Consider the following 18,907-nt stretch of genomic DNA (forward strand, 5'->3'; position numbering starts at 1 on the left):
TTAATTTCTCAATTACAGTCGGGATATGTCTTCCAGAACGTTCTTTGCCTTCTCTGCTGTTCTCCGGTCAGGAACACCTTCCTCCGTCAAATACTTGTGTCAGGAATATTAGCTAAGAGTGCCATAGTACCTTTATTTAGATGGTGTTTACTCTGAGAGAGCCAGCGAGTTTCTCTGCAGATGGCAGTTTGTTCTCACACCAGTTTAATTGGGTTTTGGTATCTAGGGCCTGTTTTAAATTAATTAGCTAAATTCAAAAACCTGTTGTCTTGGTAAAAATGCTGCTTTGCCTGCTGATACAACGTTTCAATTTCAAGAACTCTCTGTCATCTGCTGCTGCCTGCTGACATTTGTTTAATCTCCAAGCCTAAAAAAACACATCATCTTTTAAAGGGACCACACAGTCTTCCTCCATATCATTTTACTAACATCAAATACTCTACCCAACTTCGCAACACTATGTATTTGTCCGTTTTCTTTAGCAGCACACTCAGGGAGTTAAGACAACTTACAATCAAGCTGGCTGAAAGGTTTTATTTTAAAATATGCATTCAGGGAATGTGAGTTTTGTTAGCTGAGTCAGCTTTTATTAAACATCCCTAGTTGCCCTTGAAAATGTGGTGGTGAGATTCCTTCTGCAGTTCATGTGGTGCAGGTACACTCACAATACTCTTAGGGAGCAAATTCCAGAATTTTGACTGAGTGACACTGAAGGAATGATGATATATTTCCCAGTCAAGACAATGAGTGGCTTGGAGGGGAACGTGCATGTGGTGGTGCTCCCCTGTATTCTGTATTTACTGACCTTGACTTTTTAAATGGTAGAGGTCATTTGCAACGTGCTGTCCAAGGAGCTTTCTACAGTGCATCTTGTAGATGGTATACACTGATGTTACTGAGCGTTAGTGGTGGACTGAGTGATGGTGATCTCACTGACTGTCAAGGAACACTGGTTAGATTCTCTCTTTTTGGAGATGGCAGATGGAGTTTAATTCAGATAATTGCGAGGTGTTGCATTTTGGTAAGACAAACCAGGGCAGGATTTATACAGTTAATGGTAGGGCCCTGGGGAGTGTTGTCGAACAGAGAGACCTAGGGGTGCAGGTACGTAGTTCCTTGAAAGTAGCATCACTGGTAGACAGGGTGGTGAAGAAGGCATTTGGCACACTTGCCTTCATTGGGTTACAGCATTGAGTGCAGGAGTTGGGAAATCATGTTAAGGCTGTACAAGACATTGATAAGGACACATTTGGAATACTGCGTACAATTCCAGTCGACTGCTATAGAAAGGATATTATTAAACTGGAAAGGATACAAAAAAAGATTTACAGGATGTTGCCAAGACTGGAAGGTTTGAGTTATGAGGAGAGGCTGGATAGACTGGAGCGTAGGAGGCTGAGAGTTGACCTTATAGACGTTTATAAAATCATGAGGGGCATAGATAAGGTAAATAGTCAAAGTCTTTTCCTGAGGGTAGGAGACTCCAAACTTAAGTTTAAGGTGAGAAGGGAAAGATTTAAAAGGGACCTGAGGGGCAATGTTTTCACACAGAGGGTGGTGCTTATATGGAACAAGCTGCAGAGGAAGTGGTAGAGGCAGGCACAATTACAACATTTAAAAGACATTTGGACAGGTACATGGAAAGGGAAGGTTTAGAGGGAGATGGGCCAAAAGCAGGCAACTGGGACTAGCTCAGTTTAGGAAACCTGGTCGGTATGGACAGGCTGGGCCAAAGGGTCTGTTTTCATGCTGTATGACTCTGTGATTCTATGGTCATTGCCTTCCAGTTGTTTGTTGCAAATATTACTTGTCACTTATCGCTGTAAGCCTAAATATTGTCCAGCCTCACATTTGATCATGGACTGTTTCAATATCTGAGGAGTTCACAAATGGTGATAAACTTTGTGCAATTATCAGTGAACATCTCCACTTCTGACTTCATGATGGAGGGAAGGTCATTGATGAGGCACCTGAAGATGGTTGGGATAAGAAAATGACCCTGAAGAATTCCTGCAGAGATGTCCTGGAACTGAGATGACTGACCTCCAATAAAAACAACCATACTCCTTTGTGCTAGATATGACTCTAACCAGCAGAAGGTTTTGCTCCCTGATTCCCACTGACTTGAGTTTTGTTAGGGCTCCTTGATGTCACACTTGATGTCAAATGCAGCTTTGACATCAGGGCAGTCACTTTCATCTCACCTCTGGAGTTCAGGGCTTTTGTCCGTATTTGAACCAAGATCGAGGAGTTGAGTAGCTTTGGCAAATCCATAATGAGTGACAGTGTGCAGTTTATTACCAAATAAACAGGAGCAGGGACATAAATTGGGCACCCTGGTGCTACTCCTGACAAGGGCGCATGATCCTCCTCCCGACATTGCCCCCAACCCAAGTACATGCCCCTGTTTTTTTAGCCCTGAGGTATCCCTCTATTTCATAATAATCACTGCTGCTTCTGAATAAGGACCAGTTTAAAATGCCTTGTTCTCTGATCGATTGCATCAGCCTTCCTGCTCCTATGATGCTGCTTGGCCTGCTGTGTTCATCCAGCTTTACAACTTGTTATCTCAGATTTTCCAGCATCTGCAGTTCCTACTATCTCTGTTTCCTTTATATCTTGTGTTTTATCTTGAGCTGACCAGAAGGGCACATATTGCTTGGAAACTCTACTGAATGCTGAAACTGAGAGGATGACTATAATTATCAACTCTCAACCCCACCAAACTTATCCTGAGCTACTACTGCAGGATTTTCAGAAAAAAAACTAAATTAGCAAACTTTTTAAAAAATGTCAATTGAAGGAACCACAACCATCAGACTTTTGTAAAAGGTCTCTTGAATGTTATTTAATGGAAGCGCTGATGTCACTGCACTGGTAATCCAAAATGCCAACCTAATGATCTGGAAACCCAGGTTCAAATCCCACATGGGCAGATGGTGAAATTTGAACTGAAATAAAAAAAAAGCCAAAAGCAGGCCTAGTGGCAACCAAGTATCTACAGTCGATTGCTGGTTCACTGAAGTCATTGAGGGAAGGACAACTTCCATCTTTACCTAGTCTGATCTACATGTTAGTCCAGAACCTCAGCGATGTGGTTGACTCTTATCTGTCCTCTGGGCAATAAGGGATGGGGAATAAAATCCTGGTCTAACCTGCAATGACTACATCCTATGAACGAATGACAAAAAAAGTTTAACATCAAATTGATTAAAATATTCTGCTTTGAGTCAATATAAGACAGGGCTTCTCGTGATGCAGTGGAAGTGTCCCTAAAGAAGAGCCAGAAAGCTTGGGTTTAAATCTCACTGATTCTAGGGGTGTGTCGTAACTCATACTTTAAAAAGAATCTGAAAGCCACATAAAGTTAAGCCGGGTATGGCAAAGAACAAATGATTCTCCCAGTAGTTCAGCTTTTTTTTTAAACTGTTTGATATCAGCGTGAATGAATATTTATTGGAACAAACCAGCAGAGCAGTAACTTATCAGACAAGGGGCTGTTGTGTAAAGACAGTTTTACCCATTGCAGTACTTCCCGTCCGCCTGATGTCTCCGCCTGTTCCGGGAGCACAGGAAACCGAGCGGCTGTCTCGGATTTCAGAATGGCCAGCAGCACACTGAAGGTAGGAAGATGATTGATTGGAGAGTCGACACTTTGTTACAATGTCTCCTTCACGTATTGGGGCTGTGCAGTCTGTATTTTCACTCGCTGACGGCTCTCCTGATGGGAGTGAGCTACAACAAATAAAAACGGGGGATATGGGGGGAAAGAGGGTACCGCTGCTGCCCATGCAGTAAGTAACAAAGTAAATGCATACGAACTTTACCGAATTAATCTTTTATTTTTGGTTAAACTTTCAGTGCAGCTGAGAAAAATGCCCACACGATATTATACAGTAATTCTTCATTAAGTCAGATTTTATTGTGTGAATCAAAACAAACAAGAATGCATGTGGCTGAGTTTAAAGTTCACGTTGCATTTGTATCTTTTGTTGGACGCAACTTCAGCAAAATGCATTTAGAATTTTTAAAATTGTAACAATGTGATTCTGAATCTTGGAATCCCTGCTTTAAAATTGTGACATATCAGAATACGTGCAGGGCGCGATTTTAAGAACAATTCGATAGGTTTTGTATGGATTAAAAGTTGCGTCCTGTTATCTAATCAGCCTGAATCTTGCCTCGTGTTTGCCATTTTTCTTCAATGGCACATTTCCCCAAAGGCTGTGAAATGTGAATTTTCTAAGACACTGCTGGACACCTCACAATCCAAAGTCTTAAACACTGGAAATCCCTGAACGTGTGATAGAACCCTGCCGGGAAGCAGGCCATTTGGCCCATTGAGTCCACACCCATCCTCTGAACAGCATCCCTCCCAGACCCGCGCCCCCCACCCCCATCTCTGCAACCCTGCATTTCCCATGACCAATCCACCGAACCTGCACATTTTTTGGATTGTGGGAGGGAACTGGAGCACCCAGAGGAAACCCATGCAGACATTGGGACAATGTGCAAACTGCAAGCAGTTGCCCGAAAGGTGGACTTGAACGTGGACCCCTGGCATTGTGAGGCAACAGTGCTAACCACTGTCATGTTCCCAGTTCTGTGTGCCCAGATGAATAATCTTCAGTATTCCTTGTCCCCTTCCTCAAATCCTCCTTCTTCAACCCACCCCATTGAATAGAGGCATCTTCTTCACCATCCCAACCCCGAGCATTCGGCCCCTGCTTTACTGTTTATTTCCTTTTGTCACCTCTCTACCACCTGAACATGTCCATTCAGTCACACTGTCTGCAATTATTCCAGTCTTTCTCTTGCTTCCGTGCCCCCCCCCCACCTCACTCCATTGCATTTTTTAAAAAAAAACAATGCTGCCTTCTGCATTGTCTTCAGAAACCTTATATCTTTGACTATTCCAAAATGTCTCCTTTTTCTGCTCAATATCCATCTCTCAAAATTGCAAAGTTCTCTGCAATTCTTCTATTTTCTATACCAACATGTGTTGCACACAAGAACAGTAGCTGCTGCCCTCCCTTTGCAGAAGCTGCACTCTTACTTCAAACCATCCTGTAGCACTTCTTTAATGGTTGAAGGACTAAAGATATTCCCAGGTTTGGTTTTAATGTTGGTATTGTTTTGCTTCACCCCACTGCAGAGACGTTTGAGAGAGGCAGTTCGGGTGCTGAGCAGTGGTACTTGCCTGTTTTTCACGTATTGTACTGTTATCGGGGATGAGAAGTTTTATGCCAAACATCTGATGCCTACTCTGCAGAAGGTTGTGGATCCAGAAACCTCACATACTCTTGCCATCTGGTTTATTTCCAGAGGATTCATCCCATGGGCAAAATGTAAGGATTCCAGCAGCCTAGTAAGTATTTCATGAGCCCATGATCTAGATCTCCAGTCACAAAATCTATCGTGACCATTCCCAAAAGACAGTTGAATCTGTGCAAGAAGTGAAGTGAGTGCGTAACCTTCTTTTAGCGTCATAAAGCATTTGAATTTGCCATGGACATCGTCTTGCAATTTCCACCATCCACATCCTTGCTGTATTTCATAATATTGCCCTGCCCTTCACACAAGCTTCCACTGCTCCTATCATCATTCTATGCTGAGTAGTTGGAGGGCAATTTCTTATGAAGAGTGAAACTTGCCCTCGATCAGTCATGCTCAATGTTATCTTTTTGTGAACTCTATGTTGAAGTAAACATTCAATTCCATTCTTAATAAAATTTAATTAACAAATGAAAAGATCCAATATTTCTACAGTGTATACTCTCTTCATAGGAAGATAGGTGCTGTGAATACAAAGTAAGTAAGACTGCCTACCTTACACAAAAAATGCAAATAGAAGAAAATATACCCCTAAGTTTTCTGATAATAGGATGCAGATTGCAGTGATTTTAATTGATACTTGAGTACAAATTAATGCAAATAGTGGTTTGATCAGTGTTTGTGAAGCTAATATGACTTGTGAAATATGTAGAGTTTTCCTGTACTGTAAGGGAAGTTAACTTGAATGGAGAGTCTCAGAAAGGCTTAATGTGATATTGATGCCTATCACCATGTATCAAGCATTTTAATGCAGAAAATAAAGATCAGATTTAGGTGAATTCACATAGGAATCTAATGTTAATGTTCTGGCTGCTAGAAAATTGTTCACAGCTTTTCGAGAGTGAGGCAAGGGGGATAGTGTGGGAGAAGTCCTTTTTTCATGTACTGTTAAACAAAGAAAGATTACCTGCTTCACTCTGCCCTCTGACTTGACTGTGAACTTCCTCATATACAAACCATCAACTGCTTAACAGCTTCATTTTCAAACGCGACCAACTGCTTTTGAAATTGATACGAGTAAGAGTGACGAGCGTGCATGAAGACAGACCTGGGAGCATTCCGGGTCAATTGTCCACCAATGTGCCTGACAGGGAGTAACTGTGGGAGAGGTCAAGTAAATGCAAAAATCATGCCCTCAAAAATCTCCACACTCACTGTAATGAGTGCGATAATTCTTGATAATTCCTGCCCTCGCCGCCCGCTGCCCCCTCTCTGGCCCCGCTCTCACCGCCGCACTCTTGATCCGTGATGCGTGACCAACCTATGATGTCTGAAAGAATAATTTTATCTAGGCTTTCCAGCTCTGAAAATATTACTGAAGCTCTCTCCACTACCCACCAAGTCTCCTCACGAAAACAACCTTTTTCCCCATCTAATATTTTTATAATTAAAAATTAAAGAGTTCAATAAAGATAGGGGAGAAAAAAACAGCTTTTTATTTCTAATGTCAAGTAATGTTTCTCCTGAGTAATGTATAAAAATAAACAAGAGATTAAAGCATATGACCATAGGACAATATTAGAGGATTGACATCCCCAAGTGTGTGGAATAACTCTCGCTGGTTATTGTTGAGTGTTTGCCTTATTTACCAGTGATCTCTGACTTATTTCAGGAGGTCAGTGCGTTTGGCCAAAAGTTCAAGAACCCAGTGGGAATTGCAGCCGGGTTTGATAAACATGGGGAGGCAGTGGATGGTCTTTACAAGATGGGGTTCGGATTTGTGGAGGTGGGAAGTGTCACTCCACAACCCCAGGATGGAAATCCCAAACCCAGGGTCTTCAGACTGGAGTCAGATCAGGCTGTTATCAACAGGTAGGCTAAGGGCTGTAAGTATAAATTCCTGTGTTACTGTTAACTGAAAATATTTTGGTGTAAGTATGACTGACAGCATCCTATTGTACATGTTTAAATGCCACCTAAATTTATTTATTTGTCACATGTACCAAGTAACGGAATACGTAAGTACAGCGAAAAGTGCATAAAGTCACCATTCACTGGTACCCACTTGGTTATAAAAGCCAGAATTAAAAGATTTAATTGAGCCAAAAGGTAAGCAAGAGAAAAGTCCAGATCTTAGAGTACCAAGTCCCATCTCCACAATGGTGTAGGCGCTGCTCTAATCGCTAGAACACCCAGGAGACCGCCACCATGCGAAAGGCCCGCTCTCACCGCCGAACGCTGCAGCCCCCCACCCTCTCTGGCCCCATCCTCGCCACCCGCTGCCCCCTCTCTGGCCCTGCCCTCGCCGCCTGCTGCCCCCTCTCTGGCCCCGCTCTCACCACCGCACTCTTGATCTGCCTTCTTCACTTCGGCCCACGCTCGATCCACTGCCACTGCAGGACACAGTCCGCACGTTCAGCTCCTGCCATGTGGTTCCCTGTTGTGACCCGGCTCTTTCCCAACTCATTAGGAAGGTAATTAAAAGGGGTAAGGGCTGATAGAATTACTACAGAGGTAGAGAGATGGAGGGAGAAAAAACAGGGAAAGACAAAGAAAGAAAGAGAAAGCGAACTGGCGAGCAGAGTGGAGCTCTGAATGGAGCGACATACCCTGCCGCAGTCTTGCTGGAAGTGAATTCGTGTACAGAAACAGCTTTTGAAGGTCAGTCTCTTAGTTATATCACACAAGATTACATAGAATTACTCAATGACAACAACTTGTATTTATTCAGCACCTTTTAAAATAACAAAACATTCCAAGCCACTTCAGAATAGACTCCTCAAACAAATTTTGATGCAGTCACATAATGTCATTCTGGGGTAGATAGCCATAAGCTTCGTCAAACAGATAGATTTTAAGTTGTATCTTGCTGGACAACAAGGAAGGTGGAAAGGTTTAAGGGAGGAATTCCAGAGCTTAGGGCTCCTGAAGCATGTCACAAGCACTAGGGTGATAAAAATCCAGGAAGCTAATGTTGAGCAGATCTATCTGCTGGAGGAGGTTACGGAGATAAGGAAGTGCAAGGAATTGGATTTGTAAATAAGAATAAGAAATTTAAAATCAGGACATTGCTTGATTAGGAGTCATTGTAGATTAGCAAGCACAGACGTGATGGCAGAACAGATCTTAGTGTGAATAAAGGCGTTGGCTGCAGAGATTTGGATCGAAAGCAGAATGTGGAAGGCCAGTAGGTGTAGGTTAGATTGGTCAAGTATAGAATTAACAGAAACCTGGAGTAGACTTTCCAGCAGCAGGAGTCTACAAAAATAAGAGGTGAAATAATTAAAACTTGTGACCCTGAAAGGACTTGATTAGGAGCAATTTCCTGTCATGGTGGAGATTAGAACTAGGAGACACTGTTTAAAACTTAAAAGGTCTACCTTTAAAATAGAGATGAGAATTTTTTTTTCCATAGAGGGTCATTAGCCTGTTGAATCCTCTTCCCCAGAAGGCAGTGGAGGCTGTGTCACTGAACTTGTGCAAGGCTGAGTTACGCTGATTTTTGATAGACGGGAGTCCAGGGTTACAGGTTGGAGCAAGGAGCAGACAGGAAAGTGGAGTGGATAACCAGATAAACCACAAACTAATAATAAGGTGGAGCAGGCTCAAAGAACCAAATAACCTGCCCCTGCTTCCTGTGTTCTGGTATTGATAACTTGAGACAGGGATAAAGTTGGGCAATGGATAACTGTGGAATAGATGGTTTTTGTGGTGATGTGTAGATTTGGTCAGAAATTCCTTCAGGGTGAGACATGGCACCAAGTTTGTGAACAGTCTAGTTCGGCATCCAATAGTTGCCAATGTGAGGGATGGAGTCAGTGATTAAGGAACAATGAAAATCGAAGCTTAATGGCTTCAGTCTTCCCCATGTTTACTTGGTTTCTGCTCAATTAGTACTGGATCTCAGATAACCAGCCTCATAATTTAGTTACAATGCAGGAGGCCAGCAAAGAGGTGGTGGTGAGGTAGTGTGTATGAAAACTGATGTCATGCACATTGAGAGCTTTTTCAGTCAGTGTTTTAATTTTGAAGGAACTGGTCTGTGTTGGTGATGGTACTTCACTTGTGCTTCCTCCCACTTTATTTCATCTCAATCTATAAACTGAAGGGTGAGACGATGCAGTCATACCGAAAGTGGCAGAGACTGGTCCTCGTCCCTGACACCTTTCCTGTTTTGATCTGAGCACAGCTTGCGGCAAGGAAAGGAAGACCCAAGAAGGTGAATTTCACTGGGATCAATTGGCTCTTCAGCATTTGATGTCAAATGGTTGCCAGTTTTATATTAGCAACCTGAATTCCATCCCTGATCCTGTAAACATGTGGATTTATGCTGGTGGTACACCAGGGGCAATAGAAGCACCCGGCATCCACAAGTGACTTGTATCGCTGTTAATTGTATGATGTTACCAAATACAATGCTGAGAGTGGGGAATTGTTCCATTGTAGTTGGGACTGGCAATCTCCCAGGACCTAGTCCTGGTTACCCCATTTTCGAATGTAGAGACTTCACCATATGGAGTACGAATCACTTCCAAGTTTTGTTCTTGAAGGTAGTTCCCCCAGTGACTTACATTGAAGTGTGAAGATTCAACCATGAGCTCTGAAAACCTGGCTTAATATATATATGGTGATTCTGGTCAGGAGCAGTGCATTTCCAATGTAGCATTAGGGGGCACTCCTTTGGAGTTTTTCTTCATTCTTTTTTCAGAAAATGCCTTTTTGAACGTGTTTTTTTTTAAATCCAGGTATGGTTTTAATAGTCACGGTTCTATTGCTGTACAGCAGAGGCTTCAAGCTCGGTCAGAAATCCAGGAACAGCTTACAAAAGGTAATATCTGGAAGATGTTTTGAGTACAGTAGATGTGCCATTATTGTTTATCAAACCTACTTCACTCTATTGTGTCAGTTTATTCTGTTTTGTTTTGACACAAACTCCTTTTCAGCTTTATTTCTCTATTTAGCCTGTTCATAAGACGCAGCGTTTATCTCTTCTGAAGGTGTAAACAGTGACGGTTGAAATGAATCGCCAAAGGTGTAACACTGGATCTTGTCATATGGTGGCAGCAGAGTGTGGTTCTTCAACATAATACCTAAAGGAAATCCTAACTACAAAAGTTGCAGATCTGACACACAAAACTGCAAAAACTTGAAATATTCATGAGCTCAATTGCTATCTGAGGAGAGAAACAAACAAGTTAATGTTTCAGAGTGTATACTTTAGAGAATTGAAGGATCATTAACTTGAAACATGAATGCTTGTTTCTCCCCACTCTTCAACAAATGCTGCCTAACCTGCTGAGTGTTTCCAGCATTTTCTGTTGCTATTTGATGTAAGCATCCTTGTTAACTTTATATTTATCTAACTTTTCAACTTGCCAAATGAGACAGCTAAATGTCACTTAATTGTTTTTGAAAATGTTTAATACATGATATGCCAACATTGTTTTCATTTTACTGATGACCATCAATGCTGGAAATCTGAAATATAAGTATACAGTGCTGGAGAAAGTTAGCAGGTCTGGTAGCGTCTGTGAAGAGAAAAAGAGTTAATATTTTGAGTCCAGTACGAGTCGTCTTCAGAACCCCATCCTTTCGATTCTGAAGAAGTTGTATCGGACTCAAAGTGTTGACCCTATTTCTCTCTCCACAGATGCTGCCAGTCTTGCTGAGATTCTCCAGCACTTCCTGGTTTTATTGATGGGAACTGGATTGGGATGTTCTGAACTCAATTGATGTGCAGTTTATTGACCTTTTGAATTCCACAGAACGAGGAGCAGGGGTAAGCAATTCAGCCCCTCAAGCCTGCTCCACCATTTAATACAATCATAGCTGATCACAGCCTCAAGTCCACAATCTGCCATCCCCCATAATCTTTTAACGCATTACTAATTAAAAATCATAAAATTTATTCAGCATCCTGTAGTCCACTGCAAGCTGAGGCAGTGAATTCCACAGACTCCCAGCCCATTGAGAGAAATAATTCAATGCACATTTCTCCAACCTCTCCTTTGTAGCTAATATGCTCCAATCCAGACTGCATCCTAGTAAACCTCTTCTGTACCCTCTTCAAAGCCTCAACATCCTTCCTATTAAACTCCATCTACTCTTTCTCCACCTAACATTCCAGCTGACCTATATCCTGCTGTACCCTTTGATGTCATTCCTCACTATCCACAGAACCAGCAAGCAGATGGGATTAGTTTAGAATAGTGTCATGGTTGGCACAGACATGGTGGGCTGAAGGGCCTGTTCCTGTGCTGCACTGTTCAGTGTTTATCTCTGTTTTAAATCTGCCACCTCTTAGCCTAAAATTTGTACATTTGCCTTAGATTAAAGCCCCTTCTCACCATCCCTCGCTGATCACTGCAGTGCAATGCTGAGGGAATGTTGGCATTCTGCCAGAGGTGCCATCTTTCAGATTAGATATTGAACCAAAGCTCATTTTTATGTTCAAGTGGATGTTGAACATTCCTATGGCAATGATTCAAGGTAAGGAGGATGAGTTGTCTTGTGTCTTATACAGTCTATCCCTAAGCCAAGATCACCAAAGCATTTTATTTGGAGAATCACAACACTGGATGTCTTTTTTTTTTCTGCAAAGCAACAGTGATTGCAATTTACAATTAAGTCACACTGATTGTAAACATTTTAAGATATCTTGAAGGTGTGAGAGGCCCAATGTAAATGCAATTTCATTTATTACTGTTAAATTGGATTTTGGTGCTTCTGTAAAGCCAGTCAGTTCAGGTTCAAATCAGTGCCATTCTATAATCCTCATGCATTACACCCCTTGAAACTTTACTATCTGGAATCTAAACACAGGCATTGGTTCCAATATAACTACAATGGGAAAAGTTATTAAATAATCAGTGGAGAAACTTGAACAATTTCCATGTCTTTGAAGTTGTAAAGCCAGTTTAATTCCTGCTGTCACAAACAAAACAGAAATTGCTGGAAAAAATTCTGGCAGCATCTGTGGAGAAAAAGCAGAGATAACGTTTCAGGTCCAATGATCCTTCTTCAGAACGAGTTAACTGTTTTTCTCTCTACAGATGCTGGTAGACCCGCTGAGTTTTTCCAGCAGCTTCTGTTTTTGATTCTGATATCCAGCATCCACAGTTCTATGGTTTTCTTTGTTTAATTCCAGCTGAATGACATATCTGCTTTCAGTTGAACTCCTAAGTGTAATTTCTGTCAAATATATTCTGATAGAATACATGTTGTAAATTATGTTTTTTTTTAATGTTTCGGAAGCTGGGAGACCTTTGGGTATAAATCTTGGGAAGAACAAGCTGTCTCAAGATGCTGCGGCTGACTATGTGGAGGGAGTCCAGCAGCTGGGTCCATTAGCTAACTATCTGGTTGTGAATCTGTCCAGTCCCAACACCCCGGGTTTGAGAGCACTTCAGAGCAAGAAGGAGCTGAGGACTCTGTTGGAGAAGGTCAGCAAAAAAAACTTTGCTTTATTTATGCAGTGTACAATGAACATTAAAACCAAAACAAAAATTTGTAGAATCCCTACAGTATGGCAGGAGGCCATTTGGCCCATCGAGTCCACACCAACCCTCCTGAAGACCATCGCACTCAGACCCACTCCTGTGGCCTATCCCTGAAACCCTACATTTCCCATGGCTAATCCACCTAGCCTGCACATCCCTTGACACTCTGGACAATTTAGCACGACCTAACCTGCACATCTTTGGACTGTGGGAGCAAACCCGCGGAGGACACGGGGAGAATGTGCAAACTCCACACAGACTGTCGTCCGAGGGTGGAATCAAACCTGGGTCCCTGGTGCTGTGAGGCAGCAGTGCCAACCACTGTGCCGCCCATATTGTTTGTCATTTTGGTGGCGCAATGGTAGCACTTAACTGCAGTGTCAAGAGTTTGTGGATTCAAGTCTAACTTGCAGACTTGAAAGCAAAGTCTAATCTGACAGACTAACATCGAATTGAAAGGGTGTTCCTCTGTCGGAGGTGTTGTCTTTCAGTTGACATGTTAAACTGACTCCACAGTTGCTCACTTTTACAGACATAAAAGCTCCCTTGGCATCATTTAAAAGGAGATAAAGGGAGTTCTGCTTTGGTGCTGGCCAGTATTTGTCCCTCAACCAACATCATTTAAACAGATTAGCTGGTCACTACCATGTCCAGAGTATTTGATTCTCTGTAGAACACATTTCAACATCCCTGAAATTGTAAAAAAGACAACATATAAATGCAAAATTTCAGCTTTTTTCATTAAAGAAGAAAACAAGTCTCTACCCACAATTACTTATTTATTCTTACCCCTTGTTGATTCCTACTTTATATTGGCAAATGTGTACTTTATTTTATTTTTGCAAGTAGGCATTCTTATGTCTTTATCGCCTCAGTCTATCTGTTGTTAGGATACTGTGCCTCCACCATTTTAATAACTACTTGTTAAAGATTTTTGTAGCAGCTTTTCCTATTTTTTTTTCTCAAGGTGTTGAAGGAAAGAGATGCTCTAACTGTCAACCGTAAGCCAGCTATACTTTTAAAAATAGCTCCCGATCTGACAGCTGAAGATAAAAAAGACATTGCTGGTGTTGTAATGGAGGTGAGGACATGTAGCCATTGAGCTTGCACCTATAACCTGATCGAGGATCTGAATTTTGTAGAAACCAACCAATCCAGTGATTTGAAAATGGGGCTAGAGATAAAAAAGAGCTTTCCATTTGGGTCACTGGTTGGACAATGAAACCCAGAGGAGATAATGAGCCCTTATTCTGAGTGTGTTGCCAAGACTGATCTTGTGTTTTAGAATTCAGACTGTGAGGCTGGATTTGCATGTCTTCTTCCTCTTTGTCCTTGTAAAACGTGGTAAACCAGTGAGAGGGCATGGATCTGTTGAGTCACTGCATTATTCAGGTTCCTGTACATAATTTCCCACTTGATGTATTGCTGTTCCAAATTGCAGCTGGGACTTGATGGGCTCATCGTGACGAACACCACAGTCAGCAGACCACAGTCTCTTCAAGACCCACTACACGCTCAGTCTGGGGGCTTGAGTGGAGCACCACTGAAGGAAATGTCAACGCAGACTGTGAATGAGATGTATTCACTAACCAAAGGTATTATTCAGCCGCATTGAAACACAAATGGCATCATTGACTGGGAGTTCAAATTCAATATTGGGAATAGGAGGCATTGTATTGGGAGTCTTCACTGACACAACAATGGGTGAAAAGGCAGAAACTTTTCTCCTTATGGCAAACAGATTTTCTCAAGTTTCTTTTAAAAGGAACTTGGTTTTAAGTGGAAATTTAGCCACAGTAATGAACCAAGTGAGCTATGTCACTTTCCTATTTTAAACTGAAGTGAGCCTTAAAAAATCTATAGCGATGCAATATTATATATGGAGGTTCTACAAGCTAATGAGACATTATTGTTTCAGGGCAGCATGCTTTACATAGTGCCCTCTGTACTGCAAAATGTACAGTGAAGGCAGTTGAATTAAAGATGGAGGAGTAAAGCATGCTGCCCTAAAACAATCTTTTTATTAGCTTGTGGAACCTCCTTATATGTTTCTGCATCGCTATAGATTTTTTTAAGCATCACTGCAGTTTAACATAAGAAAGTGACACAGCCCACTTAGTTCATTTCTTTGGCTAAAATTCCATTTTCCATGGGAACTCTAGCTCAGCACCTTGTCTTCCACCCTGGGATGCAAAGTGATATTGGTCATTTGCTGTTGCATCAGCTTGGATATGGCCTTCATTTAAATTGCCCTTTCACTTCCAGTGTCTTTTTGTTAAATCTAACTGAAAGCAAGAGGTCAGTGTTGCTGCTTTCAACTTGACCAAGATTTCATGAGTGAAATTTTGAATTCACCACCCACATCTCAGGATTCATGAAATTGTGAAAACAATCCAGCTGCCTCTCGCTAAGACGCGAAGAGTGTAAGGATGTTGCAAAAAGGATTATAGTACAGTGGAATAGCATTGGACTGGTGCAATAAAATATTTGATTTTTCTTTTCTTATCCATTTTCCTCTTCTCTCCCCGTTGTGGGATACAGTTTGACAGCTGCTAAGTGTCCTCCAATAATTTGCTGAAATGGCTGTTATCCTTGAAAATGCGATCAGTGGTTTTAACCACTGGGTATCGGAACCAGTCTTGCCCACACATACTTCCAGTAAGGTGCCCAATATTGTGATGAGGAATCAGATTTGCCACCTCCAAATCCAGGGCAAAAAGCCAATTGTAACTCCCTTAACACAACTGAGATCATTTAGTCAGCAAAAAGAGAGCAATGCAAGTCTTGTTTCACTTGTACAGAACTCTGGTTAGACCATACCTGGAGTCTCATGTATGATAGATAAATCTACAGAGGGAGTGTAGAGAAGGTTCAGCAAACTACTCCCTGAGATGGTGGGGACTGTCCTGAGGAAAGATTGAGTAGACCAGAGTTTAGAAGAGAGCTGATCTTTAAAGGGATAGGCAGAGTAGATGCAGGAAGCATGCTGCCCCCAGCACCAGAGGATACAGATTCATAATAAAAGGTAGGCCATTTAGGATTCGGATGAGGACGAATTTCTTAACATGGAGGGTACTGAATCTTTGGAACTCTCCACCTCAGAAGATCTTTGGAAACTAAGTCATCGAGTAAATTCAAGACAGCAATGGATAGCTTTCTAGATGCTAGTGACATCAGGGAGACGGGCATAGAATAGGAATGTGACATTGAGGTGGATGATCTAGAATATATTGAAAGAAGATAAAGCATGGGTCCTTTTCAGCCATTTAACAAATGAAATCTTGACCATCCTTCTCTAATTCCTTTACTTTTTGATTATACAAGTGTACACAAAATCCATTTTTACTGATCATAATATAATTGAGATTCTTGCCCTATGTTATTGATTTTATAACAAAAACAGAAATTGCTGGAGAAACTCAGCACATCTAGCAGCACCTATGCAGAGAAAGCAGAGTGCATGTGGTCACTGGAGTGGAAACATGAACTCTGCTTTCTCTACAGATGCTGCCAGACCTGCTGAGTTTCTCCAGCTTTTGTTAGTTTCAGATTTCCAGCATTCATAGTTCTTGGTATTATTTCATTTTGCTGTTGAATTTATATATATTTCAAATGGTAAAAGCTCCTGCTGAGGCTGAAGTATTGCCAGTGTGATATGTGCCCCTCTAGTACAAATTACACATAATTAATTCAATTGTTATGCTTGCTTGTACAGGAAGAATCCCTATTATAGGAGTGGGTGGGATCAGCAATGGAGCTGATGCCCTTGAAAAGATTCGAGCAGGAGCCACCTTGATTCAGTTGTACACAGCTTTCATTTATCAAGGACCCCCTGTGGTGAACAAAATTAAACGTGAGCTAGAGCAGCTGTTAAAGTAAGTGTGCTTTACTCATGCAATGATGCTTTCTAATCGGTGGCACATGCATTGACAGCAGGGTGTTTCATAAACATCTTGTTTTTTGGCATGTAATGTTATTTGAATGGGATGATATTCTTGCACATGGCGAAATACATTTTCTGAGAATGAAAACTTGTTACAGAGCAAAAATCCATTGAAACTGGCAGAGCAGATTACATTCGGGTCCCACTTACAACCTGTTGTCACTGCTATAAAAGCAATAACAGTATTATGCTAGCACCATACCAATAATATTAGACAGTACAGTGGAGGGTTCAATATGGATTGTCTCCCTGAATAATCATTCCTCTGCCCACATTGCAGAACGGTGTATTATAGCAACACACTGTGGCATTGAATTCAGCCTTTTGTCCCAACCTCCCTGCCTTTGATGAATCATTTCCAGGGAGGTGGCATACAGCGGCCGAAATCCAGTATTTAAATAGTAACATTTCTATCTGAATAATTGTGTCATATAATGGAAAAATGAATTTGATAGCTGTTCTAGTGCTCTTGTGATTGAAATTATTGCTGTGGTAACACATACGATTTTGCCATCCTGCTTAGAGAGAGCTGTTTTTTTCTCTCTCTGTTTCTGTGAGCAAGGTCTCAATTGTAATTCAATGTTTTTCTTTGTAGGGAACAAGGATTTTCCAGTATTGCTGAAGCAGTGGGTGCAGATCACAGGTCGTGAGAGGTACAGTTGCTAGTACTTGTTATAGATGGTGTTCAAGGATGGGCCTGTTGCTGCAGTCACAATAGCTATTGTGTAGTTACACGATAACTGCGATGGGTTAGGCCCTGGTGAACCCAAGTGATAACTGACACCTGGTGATGTTCAAACAGATGAACAACAAGAAAAATGAGAAGGCTTCACAAAAGAATATCAGTTGGAGATTGCAAGGGACTGAAGTTTTGAACCAATTAATGCTATGTGGTTGGTTTGACAGACAATCCCTGGAGTGACGAAATAAAGAAATGGGATTTCAGTGAGCAAATGCTTCAAAGGTAAACTGACTGTATAACTATTGTATCCTCACCCAACAAAAGTAGATGGTAAAAAGTTGAATCAATAAATCATTCTATGGTTGTCTCTTACTCCAGTTACTCAAATAGCAGTACATCACATTTACATCACAAGTCCAGATGAGGGAAGCTGATTTTCATTCCAGTTCCTTCTTCAATCCAGGTTGGTGATTTTCGCCCACTACAGCATTCAGAATGTATCCATCACTGAATCTGCAAGATCATTCCAAGAATGAATTGTTTTATGATTAACCCTCAATGTGTCCCTTTTCTATTCTTGGTATCTTTGCTGAAAGTTCAATAGCGTAACATGGAGTCCAAAATAACCCGGCAAAAACCCAGATATGTCAAGTTTCTGCTGTTTCTGGGATTTCCTCTGCCACCCTTGGAAGGAGGTGCACCCTGACCCTTGGGTATAGGAGCAGAATTAGGCCATTTGGCCCATTGAGTCTGCTCCACCATTCAATTCTGGCTGAAATATGTTTCTCAATTGCGTTCTCCCCATGACCCTTGATTCCCTTGAGTAAACCTATTGTTTACTCCTCCCCTCCACCCCATTCTCAGCAAATATACCACCCTTCTCCTTGCTAAAATCAGTTCTGAAGAAGGGCCATTGGACCTGAAAAGTTGATTCAGCTTCCTCCCCACAGATGCTGCCAGACCTGCTGGGTTTTTCCAGCAATTTCTGTTTTTGTTTATGATTTCCAGCACCCACAGTGTTTTTTTTTGTTTATCTTTGATTATGGTCCCTCCAGTGTTCTTAAATATGGTGTTGTTGAATGCAGTCAAATGGTCAGAGCATATTTTAAGACTTGCAGAGAGTCTCTGCATTGCAACTTCAAATATTCATGAAGAATTCTATCATTATCCATCTTTGTTCTCTGGGTCATAAACAGAAGAAGTAGTTTGTTGGATTCTAGAGCAGGAAGTTAATTATATCAGAAATGAAGCTAGTGGGGTTTGCCAAACAGTCTCATCAAGATGAGGGGTCAGGCAATGAAATCAGAATGCAACTTTCAACCTCACAGCATGTATCATAGTGTGGTGAGGCATCACCATACTGTACTTTGTGCAGTCTCCTGCCTCACCTTTCCAGTTTACAATCTGTTTAACTGAGGACAACTGACTGATCTATCTGGGCATGAATGGAGTCAGGCAGAACATCTGAAAACATTTACTTTGTGAAATGAGTTTGATCAATGATAGTGT

General features: G+C 41.5%; 1 protein-coding gene across 1 annotated transcript; it reads left to right on the plus strand.

Annotated features, from left to right (window-relative positions):
• The first annotated feature begins 3,353 nt into the window (after positions 1-3,353).
• dhodh (dihydroorotate dehydrogenase) lies at positions 3,354-17,905 on the plus strand. Its single transcript, XM_020536417.2, has 9 exons — positions 3,354-3,623; positions 5,156-5,368; positions 6,947-7,146; positions 10,020-10,102; positions 12,529-12,716; positions 13,741-13,854; positions 14,215-14,368; positions 16,489-16,648; positions 17,312-17,905. Exons 1-9 carry the CDS (start codon positions 3,603-3,605, stop codon positions 17,364-17,366), a joined length of 1,188 nt encoding a protein of 395 aa, XP_020392006.1. The 5' UTR covers positions 3,354-3,602; the 3' UTR covers positions 17,367-17,905.
• Positions 17,906-18,907: the final 1,002 nt, after the last annotated feature.

Source organism: Rhincodon typus, chromosome 15 (assembly GCF_021869965.1).
Source record: "Rhincodon typus isolate 14 chromosome 15, sRhiTyp1.1, whole genome shotgun sequence".
Classification (NCBI taxonomy): Eukaryota; Metazoa; Chordata; class Chondrichthyes; order Orectolobiformes; family Rhincodontidae; genus Rhincodon; species Rhincodon typus.